This window comes from Gasterosteus aculeatus, chromosome 5 (genome assembly GCF_964276395.1).
Source record: "Gasterosteus aculeatus chromosome 5, fGasAcu3.hap1.1, whole genome shotgun sequence".
NCBI classification, from domain to species: Eukaryota; Metazoa; Chordata; class Actinopteri; order Perciformes; family Gasterosteidae; genus Gasterosteus; species Gasterosteus aculeatus.
The window spans coordinates 6,797,800-6,822,459 of NC_135692.1; the positions used below are offsets into that span (position 1 = coordinate 6,797,800).

A 24,660-nucleotide genomic window follows, 5' to 3' on the forward strand; every position below is an offset into this window, starting at 1 on the left:
CTGAATGTTGTAGTTAATTTGCTGCTTGAACCTCCACCTCCAACAGGAAAGTAACACCCTATTTCAAAAGGACAAGACTTTCTAAAAAGCTTTCCTTACATCAGCATACGAGAATACTCTAATTTGACTGTAGATCTAACTTCTCCACAACCATTTATTCATTGGGTTATTCCCAAAACACTAATGGAATACCCCTATAGAGTTGTTGTTTCTAATTACTGCATTATTGCATGAACTGAAACAAGTACATATCTCAAGAACGTGTGTACTTTCTAACATGTTTTTTCAGCTATGCTGCACAATTCTATTTTTCAAAACTTCAGAAGTCGGAATCAAGTTTTGTGAATGTGTTTGTCCACACATTTGGCCACATTGCTGACTAGTGGGACAAGCACCGTTTGTAAGTGAAGAAAACAAATACGTTGGCCGTCAGCTTTGGGATAAAGTGGGATTTTGCAGCTAGAGATTCACAAAGAGGAGTATGCGACTTACACACAATATGAAAGCTGTGATATTGGATTCAGGCATTTTGGGGATACATGTAAATAATCAAATGGCCTATTGGGAGTATGTGGTCAACAAGGGCTTCAACTGTTGTGTTTCTCTCTCGCCAGTTCTAGTTACACCAACATAAATCCATCATCTAAAAAGGGCATAGTTCAAACTAAGAATGTAGGACTTTCCAACAGATACATTTTGTTGTTGATTAAAAGAAAAAAGAAGAAAGAAAAAACTATTTTCGGCAGGACATCACTACATGACACCAGCAGGTGCTAAATCCATCTTAATAGAGACAATTTATTTGGACTTGTATGTTGCTTTGTTGTTGTTACAACAAATCATGTGCTTTCAAAAGTAGGATTGCATCAGTAGGGGTAAAAACTTGTATGAAGACTTCACCAAACCTGCATCATTGCACCTGTAGGATATTAGAAACAAATATACGACCCGGTTCATAAAATTAATAAAAATGCATATAGTGTACACCAGAATACAGCCATGATTCTGAAACTGTGTAATCCATAAAGTAATGACAATATTGTAAAATTCTGCAACTGTACTAGAATAATACCAATGTACAGTTATGATTGTATTTGGTGTAATGTAATCAACTGGAATGCATGCATGTAATACTTGAACAACTGATATTGACTAAGGATCATTCGAAATCCGATTTACATTGAACTCACCAGAAGACCACTCCCAGAGGTGTGGACACTAACTTTCACACCTTTAAGCATTCTTATAAATACCTGTAGGAACCATTGTTCTAGAGTTCGCTGGTGGAGGCTACAGACGGGCACTAGGGATGGTCAAAGGACTGCCTGGGGCCTGTTGGTTGCTGAGACCAGCGGCTCCTCAGCTGAGATGTTCTTTTTACCGCAACGCCATCTGCTTTATTAAATACATTTGATTTAACCTTTTGATCTGCGATGACCTCTGTCCGTCCGGCGTTTCTTCATTTTTGAATACAACACACCTCAGTGGATCATACTGCTTGGAGGACAGGACCACATGCACGTACCGTACATTGAGACTCAAGGTAGTTTGGGTGTCATGCCCAGTGACAGGGCCATGGCTAGATTAACCCACTAGGGGGGCCTAGGACAGAAACTGCCCCTAATTCAGCGAGTAATCAACATTATTTAATGTATACATTCTTCACGCAATGATATAGGAACATAATCAGAGCCTGTCTGTACAATATCTAAAAATGCAATTACTTGGTATTGGTCCCCATATTGTGCTTACATCAAATAGAATGTGGAAAAGGGCATTTTATGGGGCACAGAGAGAAACAAAGTACAAACAAGTGAAATTGCCATCAACGCAAAGTATCAAAAACAAATCATAAATCACCAAAGATGAACTAATACGCATTCAAGCCGATTTAGACTTGCCCAATGAACCCGAGGCCTTCAATGTCTTGTAGTAGTTGCCCCCACCAGGTCAGAGAATATAAACACCTCTTTCAATCATGTGGGTTGTGCCTTGCATGTCCACAACGTGTCACTGTCAGATAACACCTCCTACTTTCTTAGAACAAGTCAAACGTATTGTTTGACAAAAAAAGCTTAGCTGTGCAACTTTGGATTAAATACGGCTGTTGCCTGGTATTGATCTCTGTGTGTATAGTCATGTCCAGCTATTTTGCATGTAAGTTTCCAACTCTGTTTTTGATTTTGATTAAGACTTGTTTGTTTGTTTGGACCAAGTCCCAAAAGTTAAAAGTTTCAGTGTTTGTTAATTAAACTTAAAGTATTGGATGGAACTGACAAGATGTTGTTCATTTTGTGCTTCCTGTTCCTATATTCGAGCCCCGGCTGCTCCATGTCCCATGTCGAAGTGTCCCTGAGCAAGACACCTAACCCCTAACCGGGCAAAATTTTAAAAAGCCATGGGTTAAAAATGCAATGTAAGTCGCTTTGGATAAAAGCGACCGCTAAATGACCTGTAATGTAATGTATATCCCAACAGTGACACTGAGTGTGCAAAATTTGTCCGGATGGTGGCCTAAGTAAAAGTCTTGGCGTCATTTGTGTAAAGGGTTCATCTTCTGGTGAGGATGAGTTTTGAAAGTTGAATTCGGGTACTGCATGTTAGATTATGCGGGATGGGGAAATGTTGGAAGAAGTATTGAAAGTCATTTCTATATATCAGAGATATCTAAATTGTATGCCAAACTCTACCCGAAAGTTCACAAATATAGTCCCAAAATGAGCTATAAGTAAATTTTTAGTCTGCATGTCATTATGCAGAGTTGTACTGTTGTACTAATCCCAAAAGGGTTCGAACATACAATTACGGTTGGATTATAAAAACTTCTCATTATTTATGTTTTGTTATGTAAAACAAACATTATAGCCTCCCTGCTAATAGGTTGCAAACCTCATAACAATATGTGCTAGAATGCTATAATGGCGCTTTTCTCTTTACCCTCTTCCACCCTACTTTCTTTCGAATTCCATGCTGTAACAGTTACTCACCGGTACAATTAAATATTGTTGTTCTTTACCGTCCTCCAGGCTCTTTGGGTCATTTCTTGAAAGAACTGGACATTCTACTATCCAACTTCCCTGAAAATGGCCCTCCGCTCATCCTCCTGGGTGACTTCAACATCCAGACAGAGAAGTCATCTGACCTCTTACTCCTACTTTCTTCTTTCGCTGTCAGTCAGTGCCTCTCCTCCTACTCACAAAGCTGGCAATCACCTTGACTACATCTTCACTAGAAACTGCTCTACTACTAACCTCTCTGTAACTCCACTTCATGTGTTTGACCACTTCTTCATCTCTCACTCTCTATAACCAACGACCCCGCCCCATCAACTGACTCTGTACCGGTTTGTCACAACAATCGCTCCCTCTCTCCCTCCTCTCTAGCCTCCTGTGTTCTATCAGCTCTGCCTTCAACTGACTTCTTCTCACTCTTGCATCCGAACGCTGCCCCAGAGACGCTCCTCTCAACTCTTTCCTCCTCTCTAGACCCTCTCACGACACAACAGGCCGGCAAATCCGTGGCGATCTGAACCGGTGCGTGCCGTGAGAGCCACCATGCGAGCATAGGAAAGGAAATGGCGTAAATACAAACGACCTGATGACCTGCTTGCATTTCAATATCTTCTCTCCTCTTTCTCTGCTTCTATCACTGCTGCCAAAAGCTCTTTCCAATCCAGAATTCAATCTTCATTTTCTAACCCCCAAAAACCCCCAAAATTTTCTATCTTCTAACTCAAACCCCTCAGTCCTCCTCCCCCCTCTACCCTTCTTCCGGGAGACTTTGTCAACTACTTTACCAAAAAATAGCTGACATACGCTCCTCTTTCTCAAACCCACCTCCTACTACTTGTGTCCCACCGACTTCACCTCTATCGCCCTCACTCTTTCCTCCCTCTGTCTTCCAACCAAATTCTTACCCTAGTAACCTCTGCACGTGCGACCACCTCCCCTCTTGACCCCATTCCATCACATCTTCTACAATCTATCGCTCCTGACCTACTCCCGTTCCTCACTTGTCTCATTAACAACGCTCTGTTATCCGGCTGTTTTCCCAACTCTCTGAGGAGGCAAAAGTTAACCCTCTCCTGAAGAAACCTACCCTCAACCCTTCTGAAGAAAACAACTACAGACCGGTCTCTCTTCTTCCCTTTTTGTCCAAAACTCTTGAACGTGTGATCGTTAACCAACTCTCCTCTTATCTCCACCGTAACAACCTCCTTGACCCCCACCAGTCAGGCTTCAAGGCCACTCCACAGAGACTGCTCTCCTTGCTGTCTCAGAGCAACTCCACACTGCTAAAGCCGCCTCTTTCTCCTCTGTCCTCATCCTTCTGGACCATTCTGCTGCATTTGACACAGTTAACCACCAGATCCTGATTTCCTCCCTTCAGGAACTTGGTGTCTCAGGCTCTGCTCTCTCCCTTCTCTCGTCCTACCTTGACAGCAGCACCTACCGGGTAACCTGGTGAGGATGTGTGTCGGAACCTTGTCATCTTACTACTGGAGTTCCTCAGGGTTCCGTCCTGGGTCCCCTCCTCTTCTCTCTCTACACTAACTCTCGGCGCTGTCATTCGCTCGCATGGCTTCTCCTACCACAGCAATGCCGATGACACCCATCTAATTCTCTCCTTCCCTCACTCGGACACTCAGGTGGCGGCACTGATCTCTGCCAGTCTGACATCTCCCAATAGATGTCCGCTCACCATCTGAAATTTGACAACTCTGTGTTAACGCAGACTTTGACTGCTAAGAACCTCGGCGTGACACTCGACAGCCAACTCTCCCTGACTCCCAACATCACTCCGACAACACGATCTTGTAGATACACAATCTACAACATCAGGAGAATACGTCCTCTTCTCACTCAGAAGGCTGCGCAGGTACTGATTCAGGCTCGTGTCATCTCCCGCCTGGACTTCTACTGCAACTCCCTCCTGGCAGGTCTCCCTTACGCCGCCATTCCACCTTTTGCAGCTTATCCAGAATGCAGCAGCCCGACTGGTCTTTAACCTTCCAAATTTCTCCCACACTACTCCACTCCTCTACTCTCTTCACTGGCTACCGGTGGCTGCCAGTTCTAAACATTGGTGCTCACCTACAATGCTGTGAATGGATCGGGTCCAGCTTACATCCAGGACATGGTCAAACCCTACATCCCGACCCGCGCACTCCACATCTGATAAACTGCTTGTCCCTCCCTCACGGAGAGCAAAACACTCCATCACAACTCTTTGCTGTCTTTGCTCCGAAATGGTGAACGAGTGCTCTGATGACATCAGGACCGCAGTGAGTCTTCACATCTTCAGACTCTACCTCGACTAAAAACACTAACAAATTGTAGCACTTAAATTGTACTTACAGTATAACGCCACTTATGTCAGCCGTATGGCCACTCTTTAATTTCGGAATGCCCAAGACACAGAAAGACCACAATGGATATCTGTATAAAAATACTTTTATTTGCAGTAAAACGTGAAAATAATTTAGATTTTAAAATCAGTCTTATAATCAGTTACACGTCCATCAGGAACAATCCAGTTACGAACTGTCCAACAGTTGGAGTCCATTTATAGTCTTTAGGGCCAAAGTTCTGTTCAAATCCGAAAGCGATGAGTAACAGTCAGGGATGTGATGCATTGATCGCGCAATGACTGCAGCTCCTGGTGACAAAGGTGTGGTCGTGTCTGCACTATCCGTTGCAGGCCTGGTGTGCCGCCGTCTCGTCGCTCCTGCCGTTTCCGTCTGAGTTTCCCCCTTTCTCCCTCGAGTTAGCAGCTTCCTCTTTTATACTCCTCCTCGCCCCTCGATAGGTTGGTTGATGATTGCCAGTAATTAGTCCAGGTGAAAACAATCGAGCGATTTGTTATGCCCAATAGGAAGTCTGTATAGGGAGTAGCAGTCCATGCAACTCACACGTGCACACAAAGAAGATCATGCAATATAATAAACATACAAGACCACGGTAATCAATAAACTGGCACAGCACACTAGTCACTGCAAACGTCAGCTAAATGACATGTAATGTAATGATGCTCTATCATTTATTTCTGAACAAATATAAAAGATCAAACATTATTTAAATGTCTGTTGTATCTGCTCTTTTGATTTATATCATGTATTTTAAATGCAAACATTTTCAGAGCACGTCAATGTTCAATGTTCATGGCTGTTACACATGTTAGTGGTGCAAAAAAATAAAAAATAATTTCTCCTATAGTATACTGTATTCATTGTGTAAATAAATCAGTGTCAAGTGCCATATCATGGCACTTGACACTGTTTTTTCAAAGTTAAGCAATGAAAATAACTAAAGCTTACAGAAAAGTGTACTGAACTAAGTATCCTGCATTTCCCTGAGATGTAGTAGATGGAAGTAGAAAATAGCATGTGAAGAAATACTTAAATACGTAAATATTTATAGTTAATGTTCACCACAGTGTATTTTAGTTTAGGAGGACATACTAGTGTTCCCATCCAATCTGCTAAAACCTCAACTCCCATGATGCTTTTCTCCTGGCCCCATAAAGTATGATGACGTCTAAGGTAAGCGACCACGATACAGGTGGAGAAAACCAAATAACCAACATGCTGTTTCCAAACAGTGGAACGTAGCAACTTAAATCCGAGAGTTTTGCAGTTGGACTAAACGTTTCAATTAAGGGTTATATTATTAGTCTATGTGTAAGTAGCCTCTTAAAGTAATAATAAGTGCTTTATATCAGCAAGAACGCGCTGTTAGCATTTCACGTTAGCTTTTACAGTAGCATGGGAGCTAACGTTAGTCGCACTTTGCTTAGTATTTCGACCTGCTTGTTTACAAACCTGTTGGCAGTAACAATGTGTTCAAAACCATGAGATATGTAGAAATATCGTCAATTTGTATGCACTTATTTACTTACCAATAAGTTCTGATTTATTGCCCTGAATTAAATTTACGTTTCAATGTCTAATTGTGTTTATGAAGATGAGAACATGTAGAGCATTCAGAGACTTTCTAACATCAATTGAAGGCATTGGCTTCATTTTTCAATAGTTTCAGCAGGAAATACTATCATCACTTAATGCAGCATGTGAGAAACTAACAAGTATTAGATCAAGAACCAGCGTAGAACTGTCTTCCACCTCTCTGTGTCCATTCATTGGCACTAGTGTTTATAATTGGTTAATGTATTTTTTGTGGTAGAATTAGAGAACTTTCTGCAAATTTTAAAACAAGATTGTGGTTTTCCTCTACAGAGCGCACAGAAATCCGGCCTACAGCTCCAAAGAGGAAAGGATGCTTTGTTTGTAGACCCCGCTTTGTGCTCCGAGGTATTGGCGGTCCGCTTGTGAAGCGAAACACAGCATGCCGTACCACTGTGTGGCTTTCGGATGCGGCAAAACCGCGGAGGATGGAGTGAAGTTGTTTAAATTCCCCAAGGACCCCGAGGAGTTTCGCAAATGGGAGAAGCAGGTTCAGCGCACCCGCAGCCAGTGGGTCGCCACATCCAGCTCTCACCTCTGCAGCGAGCACTTTGGCAAGGAGTACTTTGAGCCCAAACAGCTGCCGGGAGCTCTGGTTCTGAAGCTGGGAGCTGTTCCCACCGTGTTCGTCCGTCCGCACTGCTCATCCTGCAATGGAGTGGGCTGCAGTAAGTGCCTGCCCGCTATCCAACGCCGGGGCATTACTGCCGAACCAAAAGAGCGCGCCGCCAGTGTGAGTGGTTACTACCTTAAGTGTCGTTCTGAGCGCTTTAAACAAGCCTCTCTGTTGTTTACATGTATTATTTTCAGTAAGATTCACACAGACTATTTCTCTTCAAAGGCCGAATATAATGAAACTGCGTCCGCGCAGTTTGATGAAACTGACGGAGGAGGTGACAAAGATCTGACCGGACATCTGACAGGAGAAGGGGTGATGTGGGGCGGGGGAAACAAAGAAGTACCAGGTGAGGCGCAAACGTGTAACAAGAAAAGTGTTGAGACAATGAAAGTGTTTGTTTGCCCGTTCATTTGAAAGCCAGGAAGGAAATCCTCCACAAACCACTTGAATGAATAAAAATCCCCTCTGTACATGCTGACGGGACTGTTAACAAGACGTAAATAGGTTTTATACTAAATCCATGTATCTATCTACACAGTGGTTTGCGAGATGTGCGGCACCACCGGTAGTATGAGCGCCTTCTTTTCCAAGACCAAGCGTTTCTGCAGTATATCCTGTTCGCGATCCTATTCATCCAACTCGAAGAAGACCTCCATACTGGCACGACTGCAGGTGACTAATTCGTTTGCTTCACCTGTTTTCAAGCTGAGCTCTATATTTCACCAAAAGATTTGTGCTCGCTCGCAGCAAGCTGCAGCTTTCTCGTTGTGTTTGCCAGTGAAATCGCGTCAACGGTCACATGTCCGACTACTGTCTCTATACATGGCCGAAGTCGCGTTAAAGCAAACTGTATAATATTGTGGGCGGCCAGTTATGGCTGCATGCTGAAGGACCTTTTGTGGTTTCAGTGATTCACACCTTTTCACAACTCATTATATTGCCTATATTGACTACCTGTCGACCCCCCCCGGGGGACTAAGCAGCTGAGTGGATCGTCACCACTAATTAGCTGCTATGGAGACAGTTTCGTTTGGAATCTTGAAGAGAAGAATTCCTCCTGTAAAATGTATTTGTCTCTTTGTCTTTGTCAGTTCTTGCTGCTCTTCTTGCTAATTCTGTATCTGACAGTAAAGTTTCTATAGGGGACAACGTTGTCTTGAGAGTGGGTGTTGGGTTCCAAATACATTGCTTCACAAATATTTTTAAATACATAAAGTTGTTGGATTTTAAACAGCCCTCATCTGTAAATATACACTAAAGCCTAGTTTATGCTTCTGCGTTTTCAGAGCAACGCAGACGTAAGACCCCCTTGCGTGCCTTTTCACACCTCCTTGCGTGTGTCGACCCATTTTACAGGTTTATGAGAGAATTGATCAGATTGAAGAGTGTGTAAATGTGTAAATATGACCACTCATACAACCCGTCATTGGCGGACTATAAGGACGCGCGGACGGCCTCCGATTCATGGAGGAAGATCTCCGCAAACGGCGGCTGGCCGGTCGAGAGGGGAACAAAGTTGTGGAGGAAAATACGGGACAAATGTGATGTCTGTGATGAAAAGCAGCAGTGATGCACGGGGCAATAAAGTCTATGATAAATAAAAAAACAAACCATCGACTTCCACACACAAAGACGTGACTCTGTAGGTCGTCTTCAACAAAACATGTTACTCCGCCTGTTGTTCTGGCGGTGAATCGCTCTGCAACACACGCAAGACTTTTAGAACCATGAATTGAAACGAGTGCAACGACGAACACGCAGAAGCACGCGCCAGCCTTGAGAAACTAGACTTCTGCAAAAACAAATCCCTCTCACTGTACCTGAAGGTAAATCTGGACATTGGAGTCTGGAGTCTTCAAGTTGTGTGTTTTGTTCAGCCAACCCTTAAATATTAGTTGACTATCGCTTAAAACCAGCTGTAGTGAAAGACTCAATTAAATCCAACACATTTCTATCAATATCTTCTGAGCCGCACTAGGAGATGTTCAGTAGAACCAATGTATTTATTTATTGGTGTCAATTTATAGTTTTGTGGCAGCGTTTTGCAAAAAGTCCAATCAAAGTATCGCGCAGCTTCGAAATTATGGCGCTGAGTAAATGTGGCCCCAAAGAGAGGCTGATGAGACGCCTTTGCTCAGCGCTACATTGGGCTTGTCTCCTCAGGGAAGGCCCCCCTCAAAGAAAGTGCTGAACAAGATGAACAAATCCCCTCCAGCTGCCGCTGCACTCAATGGTGAGGCCACTGAACACACACACACACACACGCGCAAGGAATCAAAATGACTTCATCGCAGTACAAAGTCAGATTTCAAGCGGTTTCTACTCTTTGAGACTTATTCAGAAGTACATGTCTTTACACAGGATACTAAGTGCCAACAGGCCCGTGTGGTTTTGTGGATGACCGTTGGTTAATCCTGCAAAGATATCTTTACTGTATTTGGTGCTTGTTCTAGACCAGCGGTTCCCAAACTTTTTTTCCTGCGCACCCCCTTCCATGTCTCAACCGGGTTGGCGCACCCCCAATTCACACTTAAAAAAAAAAACGCAACAAAACTTTGTTTTATCGTCATATAGACTCATGTTTAAACATGCGCAAATAACCACAACACGCATGACAATAACAACATCAACACAAGCTGAATTAAATTGCAATGAATTACAAACGATCCACAACATTAAAAAGAATAGGCTCCGAAATAGATAAAATAAATAAAAACGGAAACTTCCATAATTAACATAATTAAGTAACAAAGAGCGGCTCAAACATAAACTAAATTAAAAGACAATAAAAGAGAATCCATCTGCAAGTCTAGCGCAAAAGTCGCTCAGCCTGCAGAGAGAGAGAGAGAGAGAGAGAGAGAGAGAGAGAGAGAGAATGTGTTAGTATTCCCAACACCCATGTTAATGCAACGGGTGGGCTTGCATCTTGGCACAAAGCTCTTCAAAGTTTGGCGCAATGGAAGACAGTTTAAGCCGCAATTCCTTCTCAACATCATCCAGTCTTTGCCGATGTTTAGTTTTAACTGCTGCCATAGCAGAGAAACCAGCCTCGCAGAGATAAGTTGTGGCGAAGGGCATCAAAACTCTCAAGGCTTGCTTTGCCAAGACTGCGTATGATGTCAGTGACTCGGTCCAAAAATCCACAAGTGGCTTTCGTTTGAACTGTAACTGCAGTGCTCCATCAGATGACAGCTCGATCAGCTGCTCCTGCTCGTGAAATGACAGCTGTGGGACGGGCAGGGAAACTTCAAATGGATTGCGAATCCAAGCGCCAGATGTGTCCATAGGTGGAAAGTGTTTCCGTAGCTGCTCGGCGAGTTGGTTGAGGTGTTCAATTATGAGCGTTTTTACATGCTCACCCAGGTGCACGTCATTTTCCACCAAGAACTCGTGAAGCGTAGGGAAACACGGGTGTGTGTTCCCACTCACACAACTTGCCCAGAACCGTAGCTTCTTTATCATGGCCTCAACCCTGTCTTGTGTGTTGAACACAGTTACACTGACTCCCTGCAGACTTAGATTGAGTTCATTCAGAGCTGAGAAGATGTCCGCTAGATAGGCGAGCCTTTTCAGAAAATCTTCGTCATGCATACTGGTGGCCAAATGAAACGGATTCTCCTCAAAAAACTGCTGCAATTCGTGCCGGAGTTCAAAGAGCCTTGTCAGCACTTTGCCGCGGGACAGCCAACGCACCTCTGTGTGCAGCAGCAGTGATTTGTGTTCGCTGCCCATCTCGTTACATAACAGTGTGAATATTCGTGAATTTAGTGGACGAGCTTTAATGAAGTTCACCAGTTTGACTGCGTCGTTCAGCGCTGCAAGTAGATCAGCTGGCATGTTTTTGGCTGCGAGGGCCTCTCTGTGAATACTGCAGTGTAACCAGCTGATGGATGGGCAGACTCTCCTAATATGAGCTATAAGCCCTGTGTGTTTCCCCGTCATTGATTTTGCCCCGTCTGTGCAAATTCCCACACAGCGCTCCCAGTCGATGCCATTGGTCCTCATAAAAACGTCAATTAAATTGAAGATTTCCTGTCCGGTTGTTCGGGTAGCAAGGGGCCGACAGAACAAAAACTCTTCTTGTACCGATCCTTCAAAAAGGTAACGGACATAGAGAAGAAGATTGGCCAGATTTGCAACATCTGTAGACTCGTCTACTTGCAGAGAGTAAAACTCACTTTTCTTCACACGGCTGAGTATTACAGCCAGGATGTCTTCAGACATGGCATCAATGCGGCGCGACACAGTGTTATTGGACACAGGAATCATGTCCAACTTTTTTGCCTCTTTCTCTCCAATCATACACGCCACCATTTCTTTGGCCGCTGGCAAACACACGTCTTCGGCCATTGTGTGCGGCAGCCCCTTTCTCCCTAGTCTGTAACTGAGCAGATATGAAGCCCGTAGTGCGTCTTTCGTAGACCCAACGCATGAATGAAACTGCATTTTCTTTTGGCTTTTCTGCAACTCCTCCAATTTCGCTTTAAAAAATGTAAGGGGCTTGTGACTTAAATGGCCATGCTTCGTGTGCATGTGACGACGGAGATAAGATGGCTTCAGACAGCTGTTTGCTAGAACCTCACTGCACAACACGCACTGCGGCTTCGGACAATCTGTATCGCCGATCCAAGTGAAGCCCAGACCCAGATAATTGTCATCATATTTTCTTCTTTTTTTTCCCGTCTGGTGTTCACCCTCATCACTTCTTTTTTGGCATCTCCTACCCTGCTCTTCGGTTTCCTCCCGTGCATCTTCTGACTCCCGCTCATTTTCTGTCTCTATCCTCTCCGTCTCTGTTGCCTCCAAATCCTCTCTCTCTCTTGGTCCCTCTCCTCCTTCGTGACTAATAACTTTATTATAAGACGTCCCACTTGACAGTTTCCCTGATTTCAGCCAGTTAAGCATATTTACACAATCAATGAAACGAGTTGGCGCGCATATTGCCTAGCGGCTGCAGTGTATGAAAGAAGAGCATGCGTAGAAGAAGACAGCTGCTGTCTTCTTCTACGTTTCTATCAAAAAATAATATATTATAGTATTTATATTTAAAATAAAAGCGATTACAAAGGAAATGTTTACTTACTTTCATGCTTTTTTATTGTATGGAAAAATCCTTTTATATATGTCAATGAAAAAATCCCACTTAAAAAACTGACCGCCATTATATTTTTCCTCTCGCGCACCCCCTGGTGGCAGCTCGCGCACCCCTGGGGGTGCGCGCACCACACTTTGGGAATGGCTGTTCTAGACTATTAAAAGCTGCATACGGTTCACACACAAAAAATCTGACTTCACCTGTTGTCTCTCCCTTTTGTTGCGTCGGCAGCAGTTTTTGAATGGGGCGCCTACCTGGAGAAGGAAACCTCTCTGGCTGCATCGGTGTCCTGCTTCAGACATGTGAGTCCTGTCTGCAAAGTGCAATTAGAAAGAATGTTTCCAGGATTTTCCTTGAGTATTTTAATGGGGCAATCATGCTAACTTATGCAGAAAATGTGTAAACCGCATTTTCACCAGCATGAGTCCAACATATAACGAAAATAAATCATTGCAAAAACAATCCATTAAACGGAATAAGTAAACTGATCAAACTTGGAAATAAGGCTTGAGATTCCCGGAGAATATATAAAAAGTCCTCACACTGCTCATGTGTGAGGAAACATCTGACCCCCCACCTGCAGGCTCCCTTGTGTGCCCAGTGGGATGACATCACTCTGGGGATGAAGGTGGAGGTCCTGAACACCAACGCGGTGCTGCCGAGTAAAGTCTACTGGATCGCTTCTGTCATCCAGATTGCAGGTTGTAAATCATTGTCGGTGTTTGTTTGACAAAAGCTTTCCACCGTGGAATTAACTGTTTTATCTCTGTGAATTTGAGGGAGGAATGAAGCAGGCTACAGTAGCAACTCCTCTAAGGCTCCAGTTACTATACATACATCTTCACATTCGTAATTTCGTTCTGTCATCCTCTGACGTCAGTAAACATCAACAGCAAATCTTTGTTCCCAGGAGGTAAACGGCTCATCTAACAATTGTTAGATGAGCCGTTTGAACCCCAGCTCCTCCAATCTGCGACGGTCCTTTGGCGAGATACCGAACCCCAAATTGCTCTCAAAGGTTGCGCCATTAGTTTGTGAATATGCATCTAGATTAGATTCTGATGATCCGGTAGAACCCTCTTTTGGCAGCATCTGCCCTCAGTGTGTGAATGTTACGCTCCGAGTGGTTGGAAGAATAGAAATGCGAGTCCATGTCTCCTTCTCTATTTGGTCCCACCGCTGGACACACAGCAACCAACCAGGACCAACTCCGGTCACGGTGGCTGGGAGCGATAGTTTCATGTACTTCACCAAACTCCAAACCGCGCATTGATTTGCAGTGATGCGTTTGGTCCGTACAACGTCCAAACTGGACTGTTGTCTTCCTTCTTTCCTCTTTGTCTTCCTCTCTTTCTATGTAGCGCTATCACCAAACGACTATCGCCCCATAGATCTTCTGTGCCAGTGCATCAAGCAAATCAAAGACTGGATGTGTCAAAATTTCCTACCACTAAATGAAGACAAAACTGAGATCATTGTATTTGGTGCTAAAAAAGAAAGGTTAAAAGTAACCCAACACCTTCACTCACTGTCCCTGAAAACATCAAATAAAGCCATAAATCTGGGGGTTATTATGGATTCAGATCTACACTTGGAGAGTCACATCAAATCAGTAACAAAATCGGCCTACTACCACCTCAAAAATGTAGCACGACTTAGAGGGCTCATGTCAGCTCAAGACTTAGAAACACTTGTACATGCCTTTTATAACTAGTAGGCTAGACTATTGTAATGGTCTCCTTGCAGGTCTTCCAAAAAAAACTGTCAGGCAGCTCCAGCTTGTTCAGAACGCTGCTGCTTGAGTTCTAACAAAGACCAAAAAATGTGAGCACATTACACCAATTCTTAAATCCTTACATTGGCTCCCAGTATGTCAGAGAATTCATTTCCAAATCCTACTGCTCACATATAAATCACTACATGGTTTAGGGCCAAAGTATATCACTGATATGCTTCCACTACATAAGCCTTCAAGATCACTAAGATCTTCTGACACCAATCTGTTAGTGATTCCCAGAGTAAATACAAATCATGGGAAAGCATCATTTAGTGACTACGCAACAAACAGCTGGAATAAACCTGAAGATTTAAGACTTTCCTTAACTCTGACCACGTTTAAAACAAGACTGAAAACTTGTATGTTCAGCTTCGCCTTCTGCTAAATTTTACCTACATTGCACTTTTAACCTCTGCCTTTAATTAAACAATTTAAGATTTTAATTTATAATTTTATTTGCTGTTTTTAATTGTATTTTAATTCTTGCATTTTATTTCACTTTATTGTATAAAATGTTATGATGTGAAGCACTTTGAGTCTGCCTTGTGTATGAAAAGCTCTATACAAATAAAATTGCCTTGTCCAGGATACAAAGTCCTGTTGAGATACGAAGGCTTCGAACACGACAGCAGTCGAGATTTCTGGTGCAGCCTCTTCTCGGGGGATGTGAACCCAATCGGATGGTGCGCCATGACGAGCAAACTTCTGGTGCCTCCACAAGGTGAGGGCTCACACCTAACGGATTGAAGAAGAAGAAGAAAAGAAGTAATTTGTTGAAATTAGGTCAGGATTTATCAAAAGCACATGTTGCGCTTAAACAAACTGTGTCCGTAGATGTGAAGCGGAACATCCCAGATTGGAAGGAGTATCTGATGTCAAAGCTCGTGGGGGCTCACACTCTACCTGTCGACTTCTACCTGAAGGTAAAACCTGAGTAGTTGTGACCCAACAGTCTCATACAAATGATGAAGAGCATCATTTAAAATGCATGAACAAGTTTTTATTACACTGAATGAATTTATCCCTTGGTACCTTCTGTCTGCCCCCCCCCTGTAGTTGGCAGAGAGCATGAAGTACCCTTTCAAGCCGGGGTTGCGTGTGGAGGTGGTGGACCCCAAACATGTCAGTCAGACCCGCCTGGCAGCCGTAGAGTCCCTTCTCGGCGGCCGTCTGCGCCTGGTGTACGAAGACCAGAGTGACGCTCAGGATAATATCCTCTCTGACTTCTGGTGCCACATGGGGAGTCCACTGGTGCACCCGGTAGGCTGGTCCAAAAAAGTGGGTCACGCCGTCCGACCTCCTGGTAGGTCAAGGATTTCATTTTTTCCATAAGCGTGTGTGTGATCGAGGGGAAATCGAGATTTATATATATATATATATATATATATATATATAAACACAGAAACACAGAAGCTTATTCGAGCACCAACGTGCTCGAAATAAGCCGATGAACCAAATGAATTGAAACATGGGGGAAGAGAGTCGTACGAGCCAGCTGAAGAGTCAGCAGATAAAACATCAGGAATGCAGGAATACTGGAAGTTCAAACACGCACGTTTTACACTGGTCTCGAACCAAGGCTTTTAACGGTTAACATGTGTTTGCGTGGCCATTTCAAAACATTTAAGATGTTTTTTTTTCCTTTTATAGCAAACAATGTGGAAGGTTCTGGCAGCATTTGGAAGAGTAACTGTGATGGCTCCTTCCTGCTCTTTAAGAAGGTGAGGAAAATGTAATTGCTCATGAGATAATTCATCAAATTAATTAAAAAAAACAGGTTTGGACACAAAAGCTACATTGGATTATTTATTACTAAGAAGTGTGTCCATGTAAACAAGTAAATAAGAATATGGGTTTATTACAAGTAGGACAAGCAATAAAAAACACAACTTTTTTTTAGTCATTATTTGATGATTGTAGAAAGAGAGATGAGTGATATGCCATTTAAGATAAGGGATTGCCTTAACAACTGCCATTGTTGGAAAGTCATGCTCTACATGTCATTAGAACAGCACTTTACAACCCCTGTGTAATCCGCAGCCCAGGTTTGTTTACATGGAAGGAGGTTTCTTTGAGCAAGGAATGAAGCTGGAGGCGATCGATCCTCTTAACCTGGGAAGCATCTGTGTGGCCACTGTACAACAGGTGAGACATCACACGTTGTCTACTCCTAATCAGCCCGACCAGACTGAATAATCACTTAGGTGAGTATTGATCATATGACATCTTCCTAAACGCATTCACTCTTGTGTTATTGGCTCTTTTCCCCCCAGGTTCTGTTGGACGGCTACCTGATGGTGGGGATCGATGGCAACCCATCAAACGGCTCTGATTGGTTTTGCTACCACGCCTCATCTCATGCCATCTTTCCTGTAGACTTCTGTAAAAAGAACAACATCCCTCTCACGGTACCTCAAGGTACATGTGAACATTGCCTTCTAATTGAGTTGTCTGCGTCCGCTCGCACTTTTTGCCGGTGTTTATTTAGGCACACGGGAAACGCTCCAGCAGTACGCTGCTAATGAAGATCTGTGCTGGCGTCTCTGTCTTGGCAGGCTATAACTCTCAGACCTTCACCTGGGACAAATACCTGAAGGAGACCGAAGCTCAAGCTGCACCGGCGCGACTGTTTAACACCGTAAGACAGGAAGTCCAAACCCTGCGCGACATTTGCAATCTCTGTTTTAGCGTTTTGTTTTGTCAAAACTCTGTATTTGATACAAAAACAGCATTTCAACCTGGAGTTTGTCAATCTCTTCAGGACTACCCGGGCCACGGCTTCTCCCCCAACATGAAGCTGGAAGCGGTGGACTTGATGGAGCCGCGCCTGGTGTGTGTGGCCACGGTGAAGCGCTGCGTGGGCCGCCTGCTGCTCGTCCACTTCGACGGCTGGGAGGATGAGTTTGACCAGTGGATCGACCACCTGTCCTCCGACATCTACCCCGCCGGCTGGTGCGAACTCATGCGCTACCAGCTCCAGCCTCCTCCAGGACTCGGTAAAAGCGCCATTCAATTTTAAAACACCCCCCTTCTGAGCCGGTTTATTGTGAGCGGAGCAGAATGCTCCAGTTTCGCCCTCTAACTCATAGTGTACTACTGTTACTACTGGTTAGCGCTGTGGGAGGATTTCGAGCCTGTATACAAGTCACAGGGATTTTTATTCTGATTTCCAGTTGATTCGGAAAACCAGGTGGCACCGAACAAGAAACCGAAGCCCCCTCCGTATGGGAAAAGGAGTAAGTTTTGACTTTGAAATGCATATGGATTCCTTTTGTCTTACCAGAGATAACAGTTTATCATTTAGTATTCTTACATTTCTCATTTTGTTCTATAGGGAGGAAAAATGCAAGGAAGAGACTTTCTCAGGAGCAGGTTCCAGATGATGTTGGTCAGGAGCCTGAGGTCAGTGGTACCCACGGTTCTCCTGCTGTAGAAGGCCACGTTCTTCCTTCAGAGGTTCCCCTCATCCAGCCCAAGGCCGAGCCAGAGGAACTGGAAAGTAAGTGGACGGACTCGTACAACATGACTTGCTCGCTTTTCTCATTTCTGCGCGACAGTTTTTGTAATTTAGTGACACAATTTGGTCTCTGTAGTCTTTGCAGTGCAGGTCAAAGTGGAGGAGGTGGAGGTGGAGATGGAGAACCCCATTGAACCTCCGGATGTTCCTCGACAAGCCCCTCTGGGAGAAATCAAACAGGAGGCGGGAGGGGAGCAGAGCAAGTCAGGACGCCATCAGTCACCAGGCCAGAGCAGCAGGGACAAAGTAGCACATGCGAAGAGGAGGCCAAGTGAACCGACACTAGAAAGAAGGGAAGAGCGTGCATCTTCTGAAGAGGGCTTTAGTGGCGAATGCAACATGGAGCGGAGCACAGGAGAAGACCGGGACATGGATGAAACTTCAGAGAGCAACACCGAGCTGGAAACGACAGGAGAGGCTGTAGGGATGGAGACGTGAGAAGACTGCGTCTGCTTAAAGAGCAGAGGGAACAACTGGATGAATGGAGAGGTTGGGCTTACTGTGATGGAGTAAATTACAGTTGCATGGATGAAATGAACTGGCTTCCTGTGACTGGCCTGCATTAAATAGGCTGTTTGAATCCAGAGAAAGAGTGGCACACCCTGCCAGTAGCAATGAAAAGTACTATGTAGGGAAGTAATTCCACACAGTCGATCCATTAATGAAAATACACCCTCCATAAATAGTATTAGAGGCTGTAAGTTTAGGAAAATGTTGAGGGTCCTAACTTTATATTACTACTTTAAAATGATGGCTGCATGTAGTTCACCAGGCACAGCTATGGAACCACGTTGGTTTCTCCACTTTAAAAAGCTCCGCTACATCAAACCTGTGGAAATGTATTCTGGGAGGCCATAGGAGACACATTTTTGTTGGAATGTTTTATTGTTTTCCTGTTATATATCCAGATGTTTGCTAATTAGAAATCATTGTTCTTCAACTTACTGTTTTGAATGTTGTCAAGGTATCTAAACCGGTACATTCTGCAGTTGTGTTGTAGTATAACTGACATAAAGCCAGGCTGCATCCTTTTGCTGTAACTTACTAAAGCTAAGGAAACTCCCAACAAGCTGGCTGAACTGGTAATGTTGGTCAAATGGTTCCTTTGATTCAATTAAATGACTAATGTGAATTGACATTTTTTCAACACATCACAACATCAATATTGATTAGAAATATTGGGCTGCAAAAAATAAATAGTAACTTGCAGAAGGAAAAGGTTCTGTCAGGAGGTGAAACCGCCTCAGGTCCCAGTTTCAGAGAGAGGGACCCAGAGCATGTTTCACGTTTAGGCCGTGCTGCGTCTCTCCGTCGGTTTCTTGGCTCCCGGCGGTTTTGTGTTCAAATTTTTGCGAGCTTTGGCTTTGAGCATTTTGACCTGCCGAAGGCTCTTGCGGTGCATTGGTTTGGGTTTGGTTGCCCCGGGGGCCTTGGCGGGCTTTGGGGTGACAGTAGGGGGGGCGGGGAGGCTCTCGCCCCCGGGACAAGCCCTGAAGACGTGGACGTCCTTGACCTTGCGACCACGCAGCTCGGGGGGATTGGCACAAGTGGCTCGTACCTTCAGGTTGACTTTTTCAATCCACCTAGATGAAATAAAATATTAAACATGACCAAACAAAACATAATCCATATAAACTAGTGGTACTAGAAGATGAAATATGACCATACTTTGGGATTAGACTAATAAAATAAGTGCAAGTAATCATCCCCAATAAAATGTGCAGGTTTTATTAACTCCTGTCTGAATGCAAGTCACTTCTGATGGCACTCATTCTGTTTCAATGCTCTTACATGCGCAGTGGCAGCAGAGGGCAGTCACACATCAGGGGGTTATCGGCCAGGTTGATGACCTCCAAAAAAGTGAGAGGGTGAAGGTTAGGTACCTCCTCCAGCTGGTTGCCCTCCAGAAAGAGACTCCTCAACCCTGGACCCAGACCTGCCAGGGAAGTCTGTGACATCTGGAGTACGAGAGACCGGGTCAGACAGTTGTTGAATTACTTCTGAAGCTGGAGTAAATGTGCAGGTTAGAGGGAACCAAAAAAAAAGAGAACGGCCGCTGTTGTGGCGGCACGCCATTGGGCCCACTCGCCTTCTCCAGTCCCATGTTATCCAGATACAGCTCCTTCAGCGACCCCCCGAGGGGTCGAAAAGCATTCGGCCCCACCCAGCGAATTGGATTCCCCGACAGCCTCAGGTCTCTGAGGTTTCCCGCCTTGCTCAGCGCTTCCGTGGGCACCTCACTCAGCCGGTTTGCTCCCAGGTGGAGCGCATCAAGGTCCCCAGCCTGGTCCAGGGCCCCAGGCGACACATGATCGATGACGTTCCCGGTGAGGTACAGGGCTCTGAGGCCCTCAGCTCCAGTCAAGATGTCCGGCTCCAGCTTGGCGATGGAGTTGTTCTCCAGGCGAAGCGCCAGCAGGCTAGGAACCAGTTTGAATGCTCCTTTGGGGAAACCGGTGAAGCGGTTCTTCTCCAGGTGGAGGTATGTCAGCTGAGGGAGGCCTGCAAAGTTGGATGATAGAAAGTATTAAGGGGTGAATCAGAATAAGGCTGCAAAAGCGTTATCTACTAATTTGGCATTTTTAAAAAACCTTTGAAGACATCGGGACTGAGGGAAGTGAGGTCATTCTCCGACAGGTACAGGTAGATCAGTCCCTTCATTCCACTGAAAGCTCCGCCCTCCACCTCCGTGATCTTGCAGCGCTGCAGATGCAAGGAAACGACGTGGGCAACACCGGGAAAGCTGTTGCTAGGGATATAGTGGAAGTTGTTGCCACGCAGGTCCAGGAGACGCGTGTCGGGGGAGAAACCCCGAGGAACCTTGGTATGAGCGCGGTTCTCACACGAGGAGTGGTGTGTGTCGGCCTGAAGAGAAGGAGGGCATTCTTTTTAATATTTCCACCAGTGTGTTCAAAAGAAGATATTTTAGTGATTTAAAAGCAACGGTTGTCATTTCAAAAAATGTGCTCACAGAACTCTTTCCTATCAAGAGTAAAATCAGGAAATAAGTAGAGCGAGAGAGGTTGTGGGTTTGAAAGCGACCTTTCTTTGTGGAGTTTGCATGTTCTACCTCTGCTCCTCTCCGAGTACCAGCTACTCCGAGTTAGCTGGAAATTACTCCATACAGAAGCACATCACAAAGCTCACCTCGCACACGCAGTTTGCAGGACACTTGACCTTGTCCTCGGGCTTTAGGGTGGGCGGCGGGGTCATCCTGGCTGACTCCTCTAACTCGGCCTTCAACATGGCCTCCTGGCTCTGACAACGCAGCTCTGCAGGGTACACGGCTTGCAGGTTCTCTCCTGACAGATGGGCCGGTCCTCCACACGTCCCCAAGAGCTTGACCTTGCTCCGGATCGACCACTCCCTGTAAGTGAGGTGAGGAAACACAGAGGACCTTTTGGCTTGACGCAGTTAAAGCGTCTGAGACCTTGTCGGTCAGCCGTCAGTTTGAAATCCTGTACCTGAGCGGACGTAGGTAGCAGTTGCAGTAGATGGGGTTCCCAGCAAGGTTGAGGCGTGCCAGCTTGGGGGAACTTTCAAAGAAGGGCTGGACGACACGCAGCTGGTTGTAGCTGATGTCCAGGTGGATCAGGCTGGGGGATTTTTTCACAGCTGTGCTGGACATGTCCTGCAGGGACATGTGGTCCAGGAGGAGGTGGGTCAGTTTGGCCATGGACACAACCTCCTCTCCCAGGTAGGCCATTGGGTTGTAGCTCATCTCGAGGCGAGTCAACTCTGGCAGTCTGGGTAGCGTGGTGGACAGGTGTGGAAAATTAGGAAGGAAATCTCAGTTTTGTTATTCCATTTGAATGTTAATATATTATACAAATCGGATCTATTTTACCAACATGAAGCCAAACAACTGTGATATTAACTTTAGCATTTCTTATTAGAGATTAACTGTCCTCAAAGGTCTGTTCTGTGTAGCTCAGCCTACCTAGTCATGGTCTCTGTGGGAAAGAACTGCAGCCCGTTGTGGTCCAGGCTGAGACGCGTGAGCGTCAACAGTCCGGCGAAGGCCTCCGTGTCCAGGTAGTTCAGAGAGTTGTGGCTGAGACGAAGCCATTTGATGTTCTGCAAACCCTGGAGGGAGAAAAGATCGGCTTTTTAAATAGACACTCCAACAACGGAGGACGTATCTGCACATCGAGGTATCTTGCTACCTGGAAGGCCATGTTGGGGATGTAGACGAGATGGTTGTTCGTGAGCGAGAGGAGGTTGAGGAAGCCGAGCTGAGAGAAAGCCCCGGGCTGGATCTCCTCCACGCGGTTTCGGTCGATCATGAGCTGCTTCAGCGAGGAGAGGCCGTCGAATGACTCCTGGGTTCGCGAAGCACAAAGGAAGACCAGAAGGTCAACATGAACATGAAAAGGCTTGTGCCTGTGGTGGGACGTGGTGGGACGACGGCTGTGGGACCTGGTAGAGGATGTCAACGTTGTTGTTGGCCAGGTTGAGGAAGACCAGGCGGCCGAGTCCTCGGAAGGCGCCCTCCTTCACCCTGCGGAGGTTACAGCGCTGCAGCGACAGGTGAGTCAGATAGGGAGTGTGTTTGAAGGCCCCGGTGGGAAGCTCCTGGATGTCGTTGCCTCGGAGATCTAACTTCACTGTGATCTGCAAAAGAAGAAGATAGGAGATCCCTCGTTGGATGGAGCCAAATAATAAAAACACGCTGTAGAAACCTGTGTGAGCAAGAGACCTCGTCAACCGCAGGAGGAACTTGGGTCAGGTTCCTGTTGACGCAGGTCACAGTGAGCTGGATCTGGTCACAGACACACTGCTGTGGACATTTTGACGCGAGTGCCGCAGGGATGCAGAGGAGCAGCAGGACCCAGAGGGTGCCGGGACGGAGCTGAGAGAACATCTGGGGGAATAACAGCGTTAATTCAGTCACCTTAAGGAGGCTCCTCTTATTCAGCGACATGCACGGTTTTTCATTTTTTTCATTTTCACCCCGAAGAGACCACGACTGGCTGCTGTTCTGACTTTTTAGATATGAGTTACCCTAAAAGATCCACCACTCTACCATGCATTCATTTACTCTCATTTCACTTATTTGGCCATTGCTGTGTGTGTAGAGGAAACAGTGATCAACATAATTCACTGTATCTCTGCACAGTGCTGAACTTTGATCTTCTGTGAGCCTGCATCAACAGTTTCATCAAATGTCCGTTTACAACTTCCCTGATGATCTTCCGATAACCTGCTGGCCTGTCTAATAAACGATTTAACGCAGCTATAGTCTATTAGTTGATGGGTGTTCGAGGACTACAGACTTTCTCTGGCTCAGATTGTTTTGCATGGAAACAAACCATGTACATTTGCTCAAGTAGGTTAACTATAATTTTGAAGTACTTGATGATAATTTCCAGTTTATACTGCAGTAGCTGATTACACTAGTAGTAGAATCTGGAACGCGTTATTGAGTATTTTTTGGTACTTTTACAACAGGAAGACCTTGTACCCATAAACGTAAAGAAACAACCGCAGGCCACAACAGGATACACTGAATACTCTCTAATAATCTGAATCTCCATATGAGAAAGGCTTGTGTCCCATTCTTCTAAATGTCCATTAAAAAAAGATCAACTTAATGAATAATATCTCCATCATTCTGTACTGGGGGATGGATTTATTTTGCTCAGATTCGGCTGCCCCAGTCCTCACTGGAATGCCTTAAAACCACATTCCCATGTTGGATCAACAGTCTGGATCCGCAGGATTGGACATGAAAAGCTCCACACTCAGAGATTGGGGTTCTGAAAATGTTGGCACGGTGAAACGGTGCCATGCTGAAACCTTTCCGTCAAAACCTCTGCGCCACATCCCGTCAGAGATGGAGCTGATGGAGAGGACGGTGTTACTCACGGATAAGCTTATATGTCATGTTTCCAATCTACATGTAAAGTCCACGGAACTTGGACGTATGGACTCCAGCTGACTGCCTTCATGCAGTATTTTAGCAGCATACCGCGCTTTGTTCACGAGACCCCCGCATAGCAGAGAGGGGCCAAGAAACTAGAGACGGAGGAATTTTCTCCGGTCGAACTTTGTCTGTGTTTGTCCGCGTCCCCCCGGGGATCAACAGCGCGGAGGCGCTCCGGGCGCTGCGCACAAAGACGCACAGTGTATTTCGCAGACGGTGTTGCGCCAAGATGAGTTTCCCCTTGGAGAAAAAAAAAAAGGCCCTGCATGCGTCCCGGAACGGTGAGCATGGAACTGCTCTCCATCGCCTCCGAATGCTTTTATTTTTCCTGTCACAAATTACAGATATTGTTGATATCTGTGCGTACTGGTGGTTTAGTTCAGTCATTTTAAATTACTTTTAGGATAAAAGTGCAAAAAGTAAAAGACAGACGTTGGATAATTTTCAATTTGCTAAGGAACTTTCTATTGATCGTGTTTTCTATGTGTAGAAGTCTTCCCCAAATTCGATGAGGACTCGCAGACTCACCGCGCGCCGTCGTGGTTCCGTCCAGCTGTTGGTCGACTACTGGCCGCTGACTCTCTCACGGTCTCTGTGGCTCTCCCCCACCCAGAGCCGTTCATCCCCTCGCACACCTCCCCTCTGACACACACACACACACACCTTTTACCTCCACACCAATCTGCTGAGCCTGTGAAAGGAATAATCCGGCTAAAAAAGAGAAAAGCTATTTATTCAGAACTCCCCCTCCCACACAAAGATAAA

The 24,660-nt window shown here is 45.3% G+C and overlaps 2 protein-coding genes across 3 annotated transcripts; one reads left to right on the top strand and one right to left on the bottom strand.

Annotated features, from left to right (window-relative positions):
* The first annotated feature begins 6,531 nt into the window (after window positions 1-6,531).
* On the top strand, window positions 6,532-19,101 carry l3mbtl2 (L3MBTL histone methyl-lysine binding protein 2). 2 transcript variants are annotated; one of them, XM_040177611.2, is made up of 18 exons: window positions 6,532-6,679; window positions 7,235-7,694; window positions 7,803-7,926; window positions 8,119-8,252; window positions 9,744-9,813; window positions 12,907-12,977; window positions 13,259-13,376; window positions 15,039-15,173; window positions 15,287-15,375; window positions 15,509-15,755; window positions 16,103-16,173; window positions 16,493-16,597; window positions 16,726-16,870; window positions 17,008-17,090; window positions 17,214-17,448; window positions 17,626-17,688; window positions 17,787-17,951; window positions 18,046-19,101. In XM_040177611.2, the coding sequence occupies exons 2-18, from the start codon at window positions 7,344-7,346 to the stop codon at window positions 18,405-18,407; spliced, it is 2,568 nt and encodes an 855-aa protein (XP_040033545.1). In that variant the 5' UTR covers window positions 6,532-6,679; window positions 7,235-7,343; the 3' UTR covers window positions 18,408-19,101. The 2 variants fall into 2 exon arrangements, with proteins under 2 accessions (XP_040033545.1, XP_040033547.1); XM_040177613.2 differs by having other exon boundaries at window positions 12,910-12,977.
* On the bottom strand, window positions 18,836-24,527 carry chadlb (chondroadherin-like b). The gene is made up of 11 exons (XM_040177614.2): window positions 24,424-24,527; window positions 22,669-22,833; window positions 22,389-22,583; window positions 22,136-22,291; window positions 21,910-22,055; window positions 21,434-21,715; window positions 21,117-21,336; window positions 20,561-20,834; window positions 20,059-20,471; window positions 19,761-19,927; window positions 18,836-19,552 (listed from the first exon to the last, which is right to left on the bottom strand). Exons 2-11 carry the CDS (start codon window positions 22,831-22,833, stop codon window positions 19,258-19,260), a joined length of 2,313 nt encoding a protein of 770 aa, XP_040033548.2. The 5' UTR covers window positions 24,424-24,527; the 3' UTR covers window positions 18,836-19,257.
* Between the last annotated feature and the right edge of the window lie 133 nt (window positions 24,528-24,660).

What these genes read in the sequence shown, in the direction of transcription:
- l3mbtl2 (XM_040177611.2), top strand. Translation starts at nt 7,344, where the DNA reads ATGCCGTACCACTGTGTGGCTTTCGGATGCGGCAAAACCGCGGAGGAT. An exon ending in CGGTGTCCTGCTTCAGACAT is followed by an intron (nt 12,978 to 13,258) that starts GTGAGTCCTGTC and finishes CCCCACCTGCAG; the next exon opens with GCTCCCTTGTGTGCCCAGTG. An exon ending in CCTTCCTGCTCTTTAAGAAG is followed by an intron (nt 16,174 to 16,492) that starts GTGAGGAAAATG and finishes TGTAATCCGCAG; the next exon opens with CCCAGGTTTGTTTACATGGA.
- chadlb (XM_040177614.2), bottom strand. Translation starts at nt 22,833, where the DNA reads ATGTTCTCTCAGCTCCGTCCCGGCACCCTCTGGGTCCTGCTGCTCCTC. An exon ending in CCCACAGAGACCATGACTAG is followed by an intron (nt 21,716 to 21,909) that starts GTAGGCTGAGCT and finishes CACGCTACCCAG; the next exon opens with ACTGCCAGAGTTGACTCGCC. An exon ending in ATAACATGGGACTGGAGAAG is followed by an intron (nt 19,928 to 20,058) that starts GCGAGTGGGCCC and finishes CTCGTACTCCAG; the next exon opens with ATGTCACAGACTTCCCTGGC.